At 36.3% G+C, this 17450-nt stretch overlaps 1 protein-coding gene across 1 annotated transcript; it reads right to left on the bottom strand.

The window, feature by feature from the left end:
* Positions 1 to 7039: 7039 nt before the first annotated feature.
* On the bottom strand, positions 7040 to 12048 carry LOC134318013 (tumor necrosis factor receptor superfamily member 14-like). Its single transcript, XM_062998754.1, has 6 exons — positions 11740 to 12048; positions 9630 to 9755; positions 9152 to 9307; positions 8970 to 9057; positions 7143 to 7321; positions 7040 to 7050 (listed from the first exon to the last, which is right to left on the bottom strand). The coding sequence occupies exons 1-6, from the start codon at positions 11912 to 11914 to the stop codon at positions 7040 to 7042; spliced, it is 735 nt and encodes a 244-aa protein (XP_062854824.1). The 5' UTR covers positions 11915 to 12048.
* Between the last annotated feature and the right edge of the window lie 5402 nt (positions 12049 to 17450).

Below are 17450 nucleotides of genomic sequence, written 5' to 3'. Positions count from 1 at the left end.
TATTTTTGTGAGGTTTTTGAGTTTTTTTTTTAAATGAAATCGTTTCAGTGGCTTTTGATAAATGTTCTGAAAAATAAGTTGATCAAATGGAACCAACATGGCATACATCACCTCTTTAATTGGCAACTTAATTACTGCCTTATTAAGCTGACAGAATTTAATAATAATAAAAATCAATACCTTCCAAACAATTCTTCAAAACGCTCCACAAGTTGAACTTCATCAATTGTAAGCCAGAAGACACACTACACCTGCTATATTGAGTGTCACTCTTTATTACAAAGTATTAACATATCTTTATTCAATATATTTAATAACTTTTAAACCAGTGGTCATATTGCTCCAAAACAAGCTGTAAGAGTTGTAGTATGTAAAATTAGTATTTTTTATAAAGCAAAATGACCAGTTGTTCAAAAGCTATTCAAATAAATTCACAGAAATAAATCTACCACCAGATTGTTAAAGCTAACAGTTGTGTAGAAGGCATATGTTCTTATATTGCTTATTATGGAGCAACACTGTCATTTGATCAAAAGACCAAATAAAAGATAATATAACCAATATGTCTGGTGTAGCATAAGGGGTTGGAATTAAATACATATTGTTTTAAAGCAATATATTACTAACAAGATTGGAATTTTCATAAGAGCCTGCAGATGTTAAAACTATCAGAAACTATCTGTGTATTCTGGACGCTGAGCTTCTGCAAGATGATTGGAGGATCAGTCAAAAGGCTGAATCCCGTTTTGATTGACAGCTGTCGCTGGGAGCTTCAGTACCATCGCGGATTTTGCGAGTGAAGTCGGAAGACAAACTGCAACCCATTTCATGCCATTTTCTTGAAAACTAACAAAGGGGAGAATTTATACATTAATATATAAATAAATTGACAAATTTTATGATGTAAGCCGACAATGAGCTTCCCCTCTTTGAAAGACCAGCAGCCGCCACTGCTTCCTTGGTAGGGCAGAGGTACACTCTACGCTTAGAGCAATTCACCCTGATGATGCCTTGGCAGGCAGGATTTTTGCATCTCCCTCTTGCTGCGACCATCTCTGGCCAGTAGTCCGTACAGTACAGGCGCATGCTGCTTTGTGGAACAGGTGCACAAGTCACCTGTGACACTTCTATTTAAGACAGAACTCAACACTTTGAGACGGTCTCCCTTTACATTTGCTGTACCTCTTATTTTGCCACATTAATCTTGTAATCAAGCAAGCTAGACTCACTCATCAGGAGGAATAGCCACCTGTGCCCTATTCTCAGCCCCATTTCCAGCCTTCTTTTTAGCCTTGCCATAGAACATTGATGGGTTCATGTTCTTGCCTGGTCTAACCAATACTTTCCAGTTATCTATCGATGTGGCTCACAGGCTATAGGCTCAAAGATGGGAGGTAAACATCCATGTCATTGTCTTGTTGTTATTGCAATCTAGTTTGCAGAGAATATTTAACGCAAAAATAAATCAGGGTCTTTGAGGAATTGACTCAACATGTCGAAAAACAAGCAATGGCAGCTAGTAGATCAAGCTCGGAAAGAAGGCAAAACTTTGGATTTAAACGTTCTATGGCTATCATTGATGGCAGATGATTTTCCACAGATGTTTTAAAAGAACAGTAAAGACATTTACCTTAGCAATTTCTTCTACTTTTAGCATTATTGTCTTGTTTAGATCATCAAACTACTTTCAACATTACACAAAGATAACCCAAGTGGACCCAAGTAGTAGTATGCTTTTACTTTATTTCAGTAATTGACTTTTGTTTGTTCTATTAAGATTTTAACATTATGTTTTACACTTTGATTATATTCATGACAAGACAGGTAGTTACAGGTTGTTCAGCCTTACCTGGCTATATGTGGGGGGAAAAAGCCCCCTTAGCTACTAAATCAACCAGTTAATTTAATTGACAATCGTGTTCAACTTCACTATGAAAATAAAGCATCCCAGGAGAAATCTTTAATATAAAGCAGGCTAAAAGGCTCCAGGACTTTAGCAAATCACAGTGAGAGCCATTACCCAAAATGCAATAGCGACTTATCAAGGTACAGTGGTGCTTGAAAGTTTGTGAACCCTTTAGAATTTTCTATATTTCTGCATAAATATGACCTAAAACATCATCAGATTTTCACACAAGTCCTAAAAGTAGATACAGAGAACCCAGTTAAACAAATGAGACAAAAATATTATACTTGGTCATTTGTTTATTGAGGAAAATAATCCAATATTACATATTTGTGAGTGGCAAAAGTATGTGAACCTCTAGGATTCGCAGTTAATTTGAAGGTGAAATTAGAGTCAGGTGTTTTCATTTAATGGGATGACAATCAGGTGTGAGTGGGCACCCTGTTTTATTTAAAGAACAGGGATCTATTAAAGTCTGCTCTTCACAACACATGTTTGTGGAAGTGTATCATGGCACGAACAAAGGAGATTTCTGAGGACCTCAGAAAAAGAGTTGTTGATGCTCATCAGGCTGGAAAAGGTTACAAAACCATCTCTAAAGAGTTTGGACTCCACCAATCCACAGTCAGACAGATTGTGTACAAATGGAGTACATTCAAGACCATTGTTACCCTCCCCAGGAGTGGTCGACCATCAAAGATCACTCCAAGAGCAAGGCGTGTAATAGTCGGTGAGGTCACAAAGGACCCCAGGGTAACTTCTAAGTAACTGAAGGCCTCTCTCACATTGGCTAATGTTAATGTTCATGAGTCCACCATCAGGAGAACACTGAACAACAATGGTGTGCATGGCAGGGTTGCAAGGAGAAAGCCACTGCTCTCCAAAAAGAGCATTGCTGCTCGTCTGCTCATGGACAAGCCAGAAGGCTATTGGAAGAATGTTTTGTGGATGGATGAGACAAAAATAGAACTTTTTGGTTTAAATGAAAAGCGTTATGTTTGGAGAAAGGAAAACACGGCATTCCAGCCTAAGAACCTTATGCCATCTGTGAAACATGGTGGTGGTAGTATCATGGTTTGGGCCTGTTTTGCTGCATCTGGGCCAAGATGGCTTGCCATCATTGATGAAACAATGAATTCTGAATTGTATTAGAGCATTCTTAAGGAAAATGTCATGACATCTGTCCATGAACTGAATCTCAAGAGAAGGTGGGTCATGCAGCAAGACAACGACCCTAAGCACACAAGTTGTTCTACAAAAAATGGTTAAAGAAGAATAAAGTTAATGTTTTGGAATGGCCAAGTCAAAGTCCTGACCTTAATCCAATCAAAATGTTGTGGAAGGACCTGAAGTGAGCAGTTAATGTGAGGAAACCCACCAACATCCCAGAGTTGAAGCTGTTCTGTACGGAGGAATGGGCTAAAATTCCTCCAAGCCGGTGTGCAGGACTGGATCAGTTACCGGAAACATTTAGTTGCAGTTATTGCTGCAAAGGGGGGTCACACCAGATACTGAAAGCAAAGGTTCACATACTTTTGCCACTCACAAATATGTAATATTGGATCATTTTCCTCAATAAATAAATGACCAAGTACAATATTATTGTCTCATTTGTTTAACTGGGTTTTCTTTATCTACTTTTAGTACTTGTGTGAAAATCTGATGATGTTTTAGGTCCAATTTATGCAGAAACATAGAAAATTCTAAAGAGTTCACACACTTTCAAGCACCACTGTAAGCAAGGAACCCAGACACACATCTTAAGAACTGCATCTTAACACTTACCTCAGTTACGTACATGATTCCACAAACACAAAATAACAAACAGACAAAAATAACACCAAAGGGAGAGTTGCAAGGCGCAAACCACTGCGACCACCAACACTTTTGGGATAATATGTAGTGGATGAGTCAAAAGTAGGACTTTTTGGAAAACATGGGTCAAGTTACATTTGCCGTAAAGCATTTCACCATAAAAACATCACACAGTCAAACATGGTTTTGGAAGTATGATGGTCTTGATGGAACCATGAATTTTGCTCTCTTTCAGAAAATTCTGAAGAATGTCTACCCAGCAGTTCACAATTTAAAACACACAAGTTAGTCCACATCTGAATGGCTCAAAAAATAAAAAAAATACAAAAATTTTGACTGTTTTTTATAGCAGATTTTTTGTCTTACAGGCTGAAATCAAATATCAAAAATACATTTATCCAGCTTTATTTACAACATTCAAGTAATGAGAAAAGGTAATAAATTAATTAAAAACTAGAATAAGTGTTACTAAATAAAGTAAGTCCCTTGATTTAGTCCTTTGTAATAATGCCCTAAGTCTGTTTGGATATGTCTCTACCAGCTTTGCACACCTAGATTAGAATATTTGCCCATTTGTCCTTGTTCGAGTTCAGTCAATATTTGTGGTGACTGGCAATGCACTGCTATTTTCATTCACATTCACCTTTCTCTCCTCACTCCACTGCTTTGTATTTCAGTAGTGTTTAGGGTTGTTTTCATGCTTAAAAGTGAACTTTATCTGCCTAGCAGAGTCACATATTTTCTTCAAGAACCTGATATACTGATATACTGGTGCTGGTCATAAAATTAGAATATCATGAAAAAGTTTATTTATTTCAGTAATTCCATTCAAAAAGTGAAACTTGTATATTATATTCATTCATTACACACAGACTGATATATTTCAAATGTTTATTTCTTTTAATGTTGATGATTATAACTGACAACTAATGAAAACCCCAAATTCAGTATCTCAGAAAATTAGAATATTGTGACAAGGTACAATATTGAAGACACCTGGTGCCACACTCTAATCAGCTAATTAACTCAAAACACCTGCAAAGGCCTTTAAATGGTCTCTCAGTCTAGTTTTGTAGGTTACACAATCATGGGGAAGACTGCTGACTTGACAGTTGTCCAAAAGACGACCATTGACACCTTGCACAAGGAGGGAAAGACACAAAAGGTCATTGCTGGCTGTTCACAGAGCTCTGTGTCTAAGCACATTAATAGAGAGGCGAAGGGAAGGAAAAGATGAGGTAGAAAAAAGTGTACAAGCAATAGGGATAACCGCACCCTGGAGAGGATTGTGAAACAAAACCCATTCAAAAATGTGGAGAAGATTCACAAAGAGTGGACTGCAGCTGGAGTCAGTGCTTCAAGAACGACCACGCACAGACGTATGCAAGACATGGGTTTCAGCTGTCGCATTCCTTGTGTCAAGCCACTCTTGAACAAGAGACAGCGTCAGAAGCGTCTCGCCTGGGCTAAAGACAAAAAGGACTGCTCAGTGGTCCAAAGTTATGTTCTCTGATGAAAGTAAATTTTGCATTACTTTTGGAAATCAAGGTCCCAGAGTCTGGAGGAAGAGAGGAGAGGCACAGAATCCACGTTGCTTGAGGTCCAGTGTAAAGTTTCCACAGTCAGTGATGGTTTGGAGTGCCATGTCATCTGCTGGTGTTGGTCCACTGTGTTTTCTGAGGTCCAAGGTCAACGCAGCCATCTACCAGGAAGTTTTAGAGCACTTCATGCTTCCTGCTGCTGACCAACTTTATGGAGATGCAGATTTCATTTTCCAACAGGACTTGGCACCTGCACTCAGTGACAAAGCTACCAGTACCTGGTTTAAGGACCATAGTATCCCTGTTCTTAATTGGCCAGCAAACTCGCCTAACCTTAACCACATAGAAAATCTATGGGGTATTGTGAAGAGGAAGATGCGATACACCAGACCCAACAATTCAGAAGAGCTGAAGGCAGAGCAACCTGGGCTCTCATAACACCTAAGCAGTGCCACAGACTGATGGACTCCATGCCACGCCGCATTGCTGCAGTAATCCAGGCAAAAGGAGCCCCAACTAAGTATTGAGTGCTGTACATGCTCATACTTTTCATGTTCATACTTTTCAGTTGGCCAACATTTCTGAAAATCATTTTTTTGTATTGGTCTTAGGTAATATTCTAATTTTCTGAGATACTGAATTTGGGATTTTCATTAGTTGTCAGTTATAATCATCGACAATAAAAGAAATAAACATTTGAAATATATCAGTCTGTGTGTAATTAATGAATATAATATACTATATATATAATATAGTTTCACTTTTTGAATGGAATTACTGAAATAAATCAACTTTTTCATGATATTCTAATTTTATGACCAGCACCAGTATATAGCATCCATAATTTCTGACCTCCTCATATCATTAAATTGCCATCACAGTGCTTCCCAGCAGATACGGTGTATTTTCTGTAGTGTGCTGGGTTTGGTTTTCTCTAAACATACCGGTTGGAATTCGGCCCAGAAATATTGGTCTCATCTGAATATAAAACCTTTGCCACATGCCACATCTTCCAAGTCTTTCAACATGGCATATTATCAGGAGCGTGTGTAAAGCTTGTGAGATTGTTGTCACATGCATAGACTGACCAATCTCTGATATTTAGACTTATAGGACTAAAGTAGCCTCTTGAAGCATTTCATTCATGAGTAAAATGATGGTAGGAGGAGGAATAAATCTTTTTTTCTTTTGTTACACAGGATCTCACACGACTTTTTGTTCCATCTGCGTGACAGGGCAAACGTGCTGCAGTCGTAGATTTGACACTTTTATCCAACTTGCAATCGTCAGTGACCTAAACATCTAATGGTCTGCAAAAAGACTAAACAAACAAAATAAAATAAAGAAATCATTTAGTTTGCATGCTTTACAGCAGTGCTGCCACATGACCTGTGTGATCTGTGTAGGCAAAAGCATTCATTTAGGTGTTGAACTTAGTGCAAACAAGCTAATGCAAAATCCATAAGAATGCTTTAAAAAATTACAGCAATAACAAAGACAATTGTGTTTATCATTTCCTAGGTACAGGAGATATGTTTTTTTCCAAAAAGGTTTTGGAAGCATGGGAATCTGCAGGGTGACATGTTTAGTAGATGTAAAAAAAATACATATAATAATTTTATAGAGCAAATTTCAATAACAATGTACTCTTCTTTAATCTATTTTACTTTATTTCCTTCTTTTAGCTGATTTACTGCAAACTACTGAATTCACATTAACAAAATAACATTTAAAAGGTAATGTACTTACATATTTTGCATTTGTTCTTTTTTGACGTCTAAATAACATCTGAAAAAACCCAATATAGCAAAATTAACTATTAAAAAAATTACATGCGTACCTACCAAAATATATTTTTAGATAAGTTAGGTCAAACTTACCGTTTGGCCTACACCATTGTTTCTTTTTGTAGATGCATGCTACAACTATGAGTGCTACAACTATGAGTGCTACAACAACTACAGATGAGACAATTAAAATCACTGGAGATTGTTTTCCACAAACAACATCAGTAGATTTTGTTCCTGGATTTATTACTATAAGATTCATATTTTCACATCTGTAAAAAAACAAACAGAAATCAATAAAAATGTATATAACTTTTCCTGGTGTATTTTAAAGTACATCGGTATGTTTATTTTAAGATGACCTAGCAGTGTGTGTCTTTTTGTATCTTTGTATTTCACTCTAAATACAACCCCAATTCCAATGAAGTTGGGACATTGTGTAAAACAAAAATAAAAACAGAATACGATGATTTGAAAATCCTTTTCAACCCATATTCAATTGAATACACTACAAAGACAAGATATTTAATATTCAAACGGATACATTTTTGAATTTGATGCCTGCAACACGTCCCAAAAAAGTTGGGACAGGGGCATGTTTACCACTGTGTTACATCACCTTTCCTTTTAACAACACTCATTAAGCGTTTGGGAACTGAGGACACTAATTGTTGAAACGGAAGTGGAATTCTTTCCCATTCTTGCTTGATGTACAACTTCAGTTGCTCAACAGTCCGGGGTCTCCGTTGCATTTTGCGCTTCATAATGCGCCACACATTTTCAATCGTAGACAGGTCTGGACTGCAGGCAGGCCAGTCTAGTACCCGCACTCTTTTACTACGAAGCCACGCTGTTGTAACATGTGCAGAAGGTGGCTTGGCATTGTCCTGCTGAAATAAGCAGGGACGTCCCTGAAAAAGACATTGCTTGGATAGCAGCATATGTTGCTCCAAAACCTGTATGTACCTTTTAGCATTAATGGTGCCTTCACAGATGTGCAAGTTACCAATGCCATGGTCACTAACACACCCCCATACCATCAGAGATGCTGTCTTTTAAACTTTGTGCTGATAACAATCCGGACAGTCCTTTTCCTCTTTGGCCCGGAGGACACGACGTCCATGATTTCTAAAAACAATTTGAAATGTGGACTCGTCAGACCACAGGACACTTTTCCACTTTGCGTCAGTCCATCTCAGATGAGTTCGGGCCCAGAGAAGCCGGCGGTGTTTCTGGGTGTTGTTAATATATGGCTTTCGCTTTGCATGGTAGAGTTTTAACTTGCACTAGTAGATGGAGCGACGAACTGTGTTCACTGACGATGGTTTTCTGAAGTGTTCCTGAGCCCATGTGGTATTATCCGTTACAGAATGATGTCGGTTTTTAATGCAGTGCCGCCTGAGGCATCGAAGGTCACGGGCATTCAATGTTGGTTTTCAGCCTTGCCGCTTACTTGCACAGATTTCTCCAGATTCTCTAAATCTTTTGATGATATTATGGACTGTAGATGATGAAATCCCTAAATTCCTTGCAATTGCACGTTGAAAAACGTTGTTCTTAAACATAGGCATGTTTCCCACTGTGGTACATAACCTTTCCAGCTTAATTACACTGTTCAGTTTGAAAGTGTAATTTTTGCCCATTTTTGCTTCACAAGAAACTTCAACTGTCCATAACACAACATGTTTCTATGTTTCATGTTTTGGCTCATCTGAGATTAGATATGGCCCAGAGATCTCCACAGCATTTCTGCATAAAATTGATGTACAGCTTACTTAATTTTGGTCCCAGTTTGCCTCAGGCAACAGATTCTGTTCTCATGTTCATATTTTAAAAATTCTGGAAATGAGGTTTGTACACAAAAATCTCATTACCTATAAAATGTTTTACTAGTTGATATTTAAACAAATGAATAATTACTTTGAATACTCCTGACAAATTTGAAGTGAGCCATTGGAGTAGGTACCATCTGCACATTCATCACATACAGTGTCTGTAAAAGCTGTTCCTAAATAATAAAAATAACAGATATTAATCACAGTCATTTTAAGCAAGAACTACAGAAATGCTGGAACACCCTATAGTAGATTTGGTCCACTAACCTTTATGCTTTATGTATTGTCCAGGACTGCATGTTGTGTGTTTTTCAGCATGTCTACAGCTGTCTTTCTGTAGATCTATACAGTAATATTCATTTAACGGCTCACACACTTTATCTGAAGTTAGTGTGCAGGGAGTTTTTACCATTAATCCCTGTCCTGTAAAAAAAAAATCTGTATAAAGCATATGTTTCATCCCCAAAGATATCTGAACACCACACATACATGTCCAAAGATTGTCCAGTGAAAGATTATATGAACATACTAAATAGCAACTGTTTGTCTATAAAGACTGCATTACTGTGTGATTGATTTTATGTACTTTACATGTTAAACGTACACCTTTTTAATGTCTGCTGGAATTTTTGGACATGTACTGTACTTTATACAGTACTTTAATAATCAATGTGTTTAAGACATAAAAAAAAACATATTTGCACATAAAAGTACATTTTATTAAAAAAAATTATAAAACACTTACCAGAATCACACATTTTACAGCTAAGGCAATGTGAAAGCCCATTGGGTTCTGCAGTGTAAGTTGATTGAGTACATGGTACACAGGTTGTACTGGTGTACTCAGTACAATGTCTATAAACATGGGTTCCTAAAAAGGCAAAACATTAGCTAAGGATCTAGAAATCCTTGTTAAGCAGCAGAAGCTAATGACCTGTATTGCATCTTAAAATCTCTCCTCCTTTTGCCCCCTAATTTAATATTACTATTTATGGCACAACACTTTACATGACACAAAGATACAGTACTTTTAAAAAGTAGTATACATGCATATATAACTAACTTCAGTAACCCCATTCTTCTCTAGCTCTCGTGGACGACGGACGCACTTTTCCCTCCTCCTTCCTTATCTTCCCTGCTTGGCGCTTCTCCTGTATCGTATTGTCTCGTCTACTCTGCTCTACAGAGATTTTTCTAGCACTGCTCCTCAAAGAACAAATTATGGAATTGGTTAAATGGTCTCTGAATGCTATTGACACCATCTTCTCATCGAGAAGTTCTGGTTCGGGGGAACCCACATGCCCCGACGGAACGCAGATGGCAGGATACGCGATGGACTCGTGGGGGAAGTGGACGGTCGTGTGCCTGGCACCTCTTTCGTTGGAGGACGTAGAGGATGTTTATCTATTCGGAACTTTGATTGTGGGGTTTTTGCTGATTGGATTAGGCTTCGCCCTGCTGTATCGGGAAATTAAAAGAGTTGGGTCAGTTGTCGAAGGTCCCCAGAAACTGCCCAATTTAATTGATATGTTGGGCAAAGCCGTTGGAACTCAGACTGTGAATATTAATCGCAATATGGATTTCATCTTGGAGAAACTTACGGCTTTGCGAAATGAGGTGAACCAGAGACGCATTAATTCTGAGAGTTCGTGTTAAATTTTGATAGTGCTCAGACAAAACAAAAGTAATTTCTGCTCTTGGCTCCCCTGTTATCAGCAACGGCCTAGCTGATAAGGAAATTCCTCCAGAGGACTTGTTGCTATGTACCTACCCTGCCTCCAGTGACTGTTTTCATTCTGGGCAGTAAGAGCTGGACACAGCCATGTTATCGCGAACTTTGTACAAACTTTTTCTTGCTGCGGGAATGGACTCTTTCCTAACCCAAATCCAACGTCCTCCTAAAGGGAGCACAATCTGGTTGCTGTTTTTTTTATCCCCTTCTTTCCCAATGTGTTCATTATTTCTTGTTTCTGCGAAAGATGGCGCCGGTGAGGTCGGCTGCCGTCACGACTGCTCCGACAACTACTGTGGCGGATTAGTCACTAAAGCATTTCACTGCTAGTTGTACTGTGTGTATGACCATGTATGTGACAAATAAACCTTGATTTGACTTGACTTGATAGAGAGCAGTGCTTCATGAAAACATGATCTGTATGTCTAAAGCCTTCAGTGAAATATTAAGTGAAAAGTGGAAATAGACCCTGGACTGGTTGGTCCATTATATCTATCAAGAGCCTTCTGTAAAACATTAATCACAAAGCTGAAATAGAACTTTTCCTAGAGCTTTATTGGGTAGTTTCTTAAATACTGACAGACCTTACAAAGAAATGGGCTATATAAAATATTTCCTTTTCAATTTTTTTTTATTACTATCTTTGGTCTTTTATTAATATCATTCAACTAATTTTTAAATAAAGACAACACGAGTAAACATAACATAACGTTGAGGGAAAAGCATTAAGCTGTGATTGTGTTTCGGGTCCTTGGTGGACTGAGTAGCTAATGCTGTGATTCCAGTTGTACAGTAGTTCCACTTAATGCTATCACCTCAGTGTTTCTCCAGACTGTTTCATGTGACTGTGTGTTGTGTTCAGACTTTTGATTCAACTATATTAAATAATTAACAGATGCAATTTTCTTTATTACATTATATTACATTTGTATTTCAGCTTGCATAATGTAATGCTAGTGCATGTTTTCACTCATGCAAAAACTAAATCAGAAAAAAAAGATTCCTGGTAAAAACAATCCAAATGCTAAAGTATTTTGTATATGTTTGCACTTATAGATTTATCCTAATACATTTTATGATTAATATTTAACATTTGTAACAAATCTTAAATACTTTGTCTTACCTGGTGCACACATGGGACAGCATTCTCCATTTATCTCATATTCAGCTCGGGCACAAGCGCTATTACACTGTTCAAAATGAAGTAGTAATAGAGCAGCAATAACACAAAAAGTCTCCAAACTACCAATCATCTTAAATTTGAAAGAAGAAATAAACGTTTCCTCCCCACTCTTCATATGTTCCTTCACTTTTTGGTGTTTAGATGTTCAGGTCATCTGTTACTGCATATTCCACTGAAGTTATTCCTGCTATTTCTGATCCAGAACAAATCACCGTTCTGGATGGTTTTCATCAGCAGCCATATTTTTAATACAGTTGCATTTGTAGTAAATTCGTATTCAGAATTTCCATTTGTTTGAATGCTCTAAAAAAAAGTTATATACATATAACGGTCAGTACATTGCATGTTACAGACACTGTGATGTCACTGGTTCGATTTTCTCCTTTATAAAATTTTCTTTATAAATTAAATCTGATATCAGTTATCACCACCAAAGCTTATGACCACACACTGTAATTTTATTTGTGATAAGTGCCACAATTAATCATATCCTTGAAAAAACATTTTGCCTGCAGAGAAATAAGGGTCCAACAATAGATACATTCTATTAGTATTGTATAGTACCTAACAAAAAAAACACACATGTAGACGCTCTGTTTGAAAACATAATTCATATTAAATAGCAGTTTTGGTTTTCTACTTTCCAGTTTAAGATATTTCATTTTGCTGCATTTAAAAAAATGTGACTCTGAGGCCACATTTACAAAATAGAATTAAGCTTAAAATCTGTTTTGAAAACAAGTATTGAAAGATAGTGGAATCCCTGATTTAGCCTATTTCTGCATTATAAATTATGCCATTGGAATTACTTCACACAATTTAAACTAGGGCTGCATGATATTGGAAAAAACTAGCATTGCCAATATATTGTGATATTAAAAAAATGATATTAATAATGCATGTATCTTACTCAAAATAAGGGGCTCATCTGTGAAAAAGGGTGCTGCCTACAAGGGATACAAAATATTATGACAAGCTACATCTTTGTACTCGGTTGAAACTGAGCATTAAACTAAGAAAGCTTCAATATCTTATCTTATATCACATGAGGGAATTAACAGGATTGACAAAATGGGTCATTTAATATTTTATTTCACAATCAAAACCTCTTCAAGTAGTAAACATTATTTTAAAAAAACTATACAAACAAAAGAGCAGCTATACACCTGTTTGAAATCCGAGATGCCTTACTAAGCTCACTACTGAGGCATCTTAATATTTCAATGTTATTTTGACTCAAGACGAGTGAGAATCGGAAGCGTCCTTAGTGATGAAGGCAATCCCAGAATTCATTGCGGCATCTCTTCTCTCACAGAAAAATAAACATGGCTGACGGTGCGGACAAAGTTATTTTCAAACGTAAATAAATAATTATTGATTTTTAACAATTGTTTTTATTTGCAAGTTTGGGCTTGTCAGCAAAAGTAACCGTTTTCTGTACACGAATCGAGATGTTATATTGACATGTTAGCGCTGTCCCACCTCATTCCATTGGTTTTAATGGCAAGATGCTAAATGCTAAACGCGAAACCCGATGGAATCGCTAAGTAGTGCGTTCGAATAACCTGCCTTATAAGCAGTGATGGCATAGTTACCTTGAAAAAGTAATCTGATTACTGATTACTGATTACTCCTTTAAAAAGTAACTTAGTTACTTTATGGATTACTTGATTTTAAAAGTAACTAAGTTAGATTACAAGTTACTTTATTAGTTATATTATGCGGTCCGCTAATGTATCCCATAATGCAACTGGAGCTGCGTAGGCGATTGAAGCGGAATAAGAAACAAGAAAGACTCGGAAAACGGCGTCCTCTGTTCACAAGTGTAAGTAAGATAAATAAAATAACATTTTTTAAAGACAAATAAATAACAAAAAGATGATAAATATCCTAAATTTTGGCGAGTGGGGTTTGTAATGAGTCTGTAACTGTTGTGATATTACGTCATCACGTCCCCACGTCATCACTTGACTTTGGTAAGATGTACTTTTTTACCGGCCGAGTAGTGCATACTTCCTCCAATCTAGTACGTACTCTGTAAGTATGCGATTCCGGACGCAGCCCGTGACTTCATTGTCGCATAGGATAGACGTCACTCCCCGAGACGCAAGAAGTAAGCAAAAATATATCTTTTTACTAAGGAAAATGACAAAAATAGTAACGCACAGTAACTTGGATAAGTAACTTTAATCTGATTACTGGATTGGAAACAGTAACGCGTTATATTACTTGTTACTGAAAAATGTGGTCAGATTAGAGTAACGCGTTACTAAGTAACGCGTTACTGACATCAGTGCTTATAAGTCAATGACTTATTAGAATCCTCTCTACTGAGGCAGCTCCCTATGTAGGTAGTAAGACAGCAAGGCAGCTCACTAGGTTTTCGAACACACTGGTAGATATGTCATGGAAAATGAGAACGGTGTGAATTTTCGTTTTGTGTCAAGCAGCAAAAAAGTTGTACCATGACATATTTGATTTAATTTGCATTAAGTGACATCGCACGTCCTGCGATGTGACTATTGTGCATGCACACATCGCGATGACGATGCTGAAACGATATATCGTGCAGCCCTAATTTAAACTGGTGTACAGAAAATTGCAGATGATCTGTGTTGGTTTGGTATTAAAACATTTACAATTAAGGCCAGAGTTTTTTTTAACATACAGTGATACTGCATTATACAGACAAATAAAAAACACAGTCAGCCTTTAAATTAAACTATTAAAAAAAAACTTACGTAGAACAAAAAAAGAGAAACTAAACAGAACGATAAAAGAGAAGCTAAAAGTAGAATGCAAATTCAAAGAGAACTACTAAAGTGAAAGAATATTCACTCCATACATTATTTTTGTTACAGCTGTTTCATAATAACCTAGTTAACTCGTAACAGGTAAGGTAACAGGTAGGGGTATTATGTTAAAGGAAAGACCCAACAAGACCCAACAAAGGCTTAGTCATGGTTGTAAGGTAATTTGTGACTTAGCACTTTGTGCTAAATTCTAATTGTCAGTCAGTTTAAAGAAATTATTTCTCAACACAAAATTAAGGTGTTTCAACATCTACCATGAATAACATTGTGAAAAGATTCAGGGGATCCATGGGATTTTGCCATATATAATATTGTAAACAGATTCAGCGGATCCATTGAATGTCAGAATTCCAAACACAGTCCCTAACTCCACTAAAAGAAAACGTGCTGTGGCTACATTTCCCTTCAGGATGTCAAGTTCTTAGTGCCAAAGACTAAAAGGACCAAAAAGACTGGTGTGTGGTCATTATTAGCAAATGCAACAAAAGCCAATATCTGTCATGGTATGGGTGACTTGTATATATGTGATGGAACTATTGTCACAGGAATAGTGTTATATTAGAATTTTTAAGAAATATATGCTGCCATCAGGATAATGTGTTTTCCCAAAAAGGCCAAGGTTATTTCTACAAGACAATGCCAGTACTCATTCTGAACATGGTACAACAGTGTGGCACCTGCTTGACTGGTCTGCCTGTGCCCCACATTTGTTTCCAGTTGAAAATGTATAATGAAGTAAAGTCCCCCCCCCCCCCCCATTTTCCCATACTGTTTTTTTCAATCAAAATCGAATGGCAAAGGTATACAGACCATTTCCATTTGCTTGTAAAACTGTAAACTAGTTATTAGTTATTTCTATGACTGAAATGGACTGGAATCATAAAGTTAGCTTTATATTGGACATTTTACATATTTTACATTTTATTCTTTATTACTTTACCCATACTGGCTTCATGCACATTTTAGACGCTCTTTTAGCTTTTCAGCGTAGATGAACGTGTAATTTAAGAAATGGTGATAAAAAATTAAAATAAATTTTTTTTAATACATTTGATTTGATCAGTAAATCCATAATACTTTTATATTAGAGACAAATCTATTAAACTCTATTAAACTTATATACGCATATTAGTGTCCCTCACATCCTACAAACCTTGTTTATTAGATTTATTTATTTCCAGTATGAAAGTATTATGGATTTACTGATCTTAACTATAAATTATAATAAATATAAAAGCAGTATCTTTAAAACAAAGTTTGTAGGATGTGAGGGACATTAATATGTGTATATAAAAAATAGTTTAACATTAATTTATTAAACCATATATGACTTCAATAGATTTATTTATCTTTAACATACACTTATTATAAAATACATTACTTTTTAATTAATTTTTTTGTAGTAGGTGAGGAACATTGATTGTATATAAAAAATACTTTAATATTAATAAATGAATTTTTACCAGACTTTAATAGATTTATTCATCTCCAATATAAAATTATCACAGATTTGCTGATCTTCATTTAGAATTAATATAAAATAAATATTAACTTAAAAAAAAAAAAGTTTGTAGTAGATGAGAAACATGGATGTGTTTGTATAAAAATAGTTTGATATTAATCCATCAATACATTACAAGACTGGATTTGGACTGGAAATGGATTTATTTCTCTGTAATAAGTGCAGGGTAAAGCAATAAGCCACAAGAGACGATAAACTTCTTTCCCCGTGATAAAATCATAGCAGTGACGCACGGTCTCAAATGGCTTATTGCTTTTATAAAACGGCGGTCAACATAAAATATAATAAAATACAACAATGTTCAATTTATAATTGTTTTTATTTACAAAAACACTTACAAAGAGCATTCTTCCGCGAAATCATGTAGTAAGTGAAGTGTTGCTAGGCAACATGAGGGCGAACAGAACATTCACTTTTTCTTTTCAGTGGCGTATTAATATGGAATGATGTGAGGTGGTCCTAGGTGTGCGTTTATCGGGGATTTTACAACGGCTTCGAACGCGGCTCAGCCAATCAGATTTTAGGACCGGTGTTACGGAGAATTCAGTTCCCCCTGTTTCCCCTTTAACCCGAAATTACTCGCATGTGCAAAAATCATGACTTTTTTTTTCTTTCGTTTTGTTGAGCGTCGGTTTATTTGGAATATGTATTTATAGCGGTATGTTCTTTTCACATTTCATGTTGTATGTTAGGTAGTTTGTGATTAAATACATACTTTAAAGTATTGAATGAACTACTGTCAGGGGTTTTATTGCTCTACCGCAAGTCAGAGGTTTTCACACTGCTGTCTTCAGCCTTGCTGTCAATCAACTACAGTAGAATTAACATGTCATATTTATTTGTAAATATGTCCTAATACAGGATATGCTCTTATTCAGACACTAGTTTGTTTCTTCTCGTTTTGTCACACAAGATAAAGTTTTGGTGCAGATACAAATAAACTATATCGCACAGGACAATAAGTAGTCTGTGTTATTATTTAAGGTTACTCATCTCAGCTGCACTACCATTTACTTTCAAGAATAGTTTCATTCATGGTGATCTCTCTTGTTCATTTAAACTTTACAAACTTCGTTCATGTGATATTTAAATTAACAAACAGTATGTAGAACAAGTTCTACAGGTCTCCAGGTAAACCTCTGACTTGCGGTGGAGCAATAAAACCTCTGACAGTAGTTCACTCAGTACTTTAAAGTATGTATTTAATCACAAACTACCTAACATACAACATGAAATTTAAAAAGAACATACCGCTATAAATACATATTCCAAATAAACCGATGCTCAACGAAGCGAAAGAAAAAAACGTCATGATT

Source organism: Trichomycterus rosablanca, chromosome 7, assembly GCF_030014385.1.
Source record: "Trichomycterus rosablanca isolate fTriRos1 chromosome 7, fTriRos1.hap1, whole genome shotgun sequence".
NCBI lineage: Eukaryota > Metazoa > Chordata > Actinopteri > Siluriformes > Trichomycteridae > Trichomycterus > Trichomycterus rosablanca.
Note: the sequence above shows the minus strand (reverse complement) of the source record. Positions and strands in the feature narration are given on the sequence as shown.

Excerpts from the sequence above, each read along its gene's own strand:
- LOC134318013 (XM_062998754.1), bottom strand. The coding sequence starts at position 11,914 with ATGAAGAGTGGGGAGGAAACGTTTATTTCTTCTTTCAAATTTAAGATG. Across the intron at positions 9,058-9,151 it reads ACAATACATAAAGCATAAAG|GAACAGCTTTTACAGACACT; the intron begins GTTAGTGGACCA and ends TTTATTATTTAG. Across the intron at positions 7,322-8,969 it reads ATTTGTCAGGAGTATTCAAA|ATGTGAAAATATGAATCTTA; the intron begins GTAATTATTCAT and ends GTTTTTTTACAG.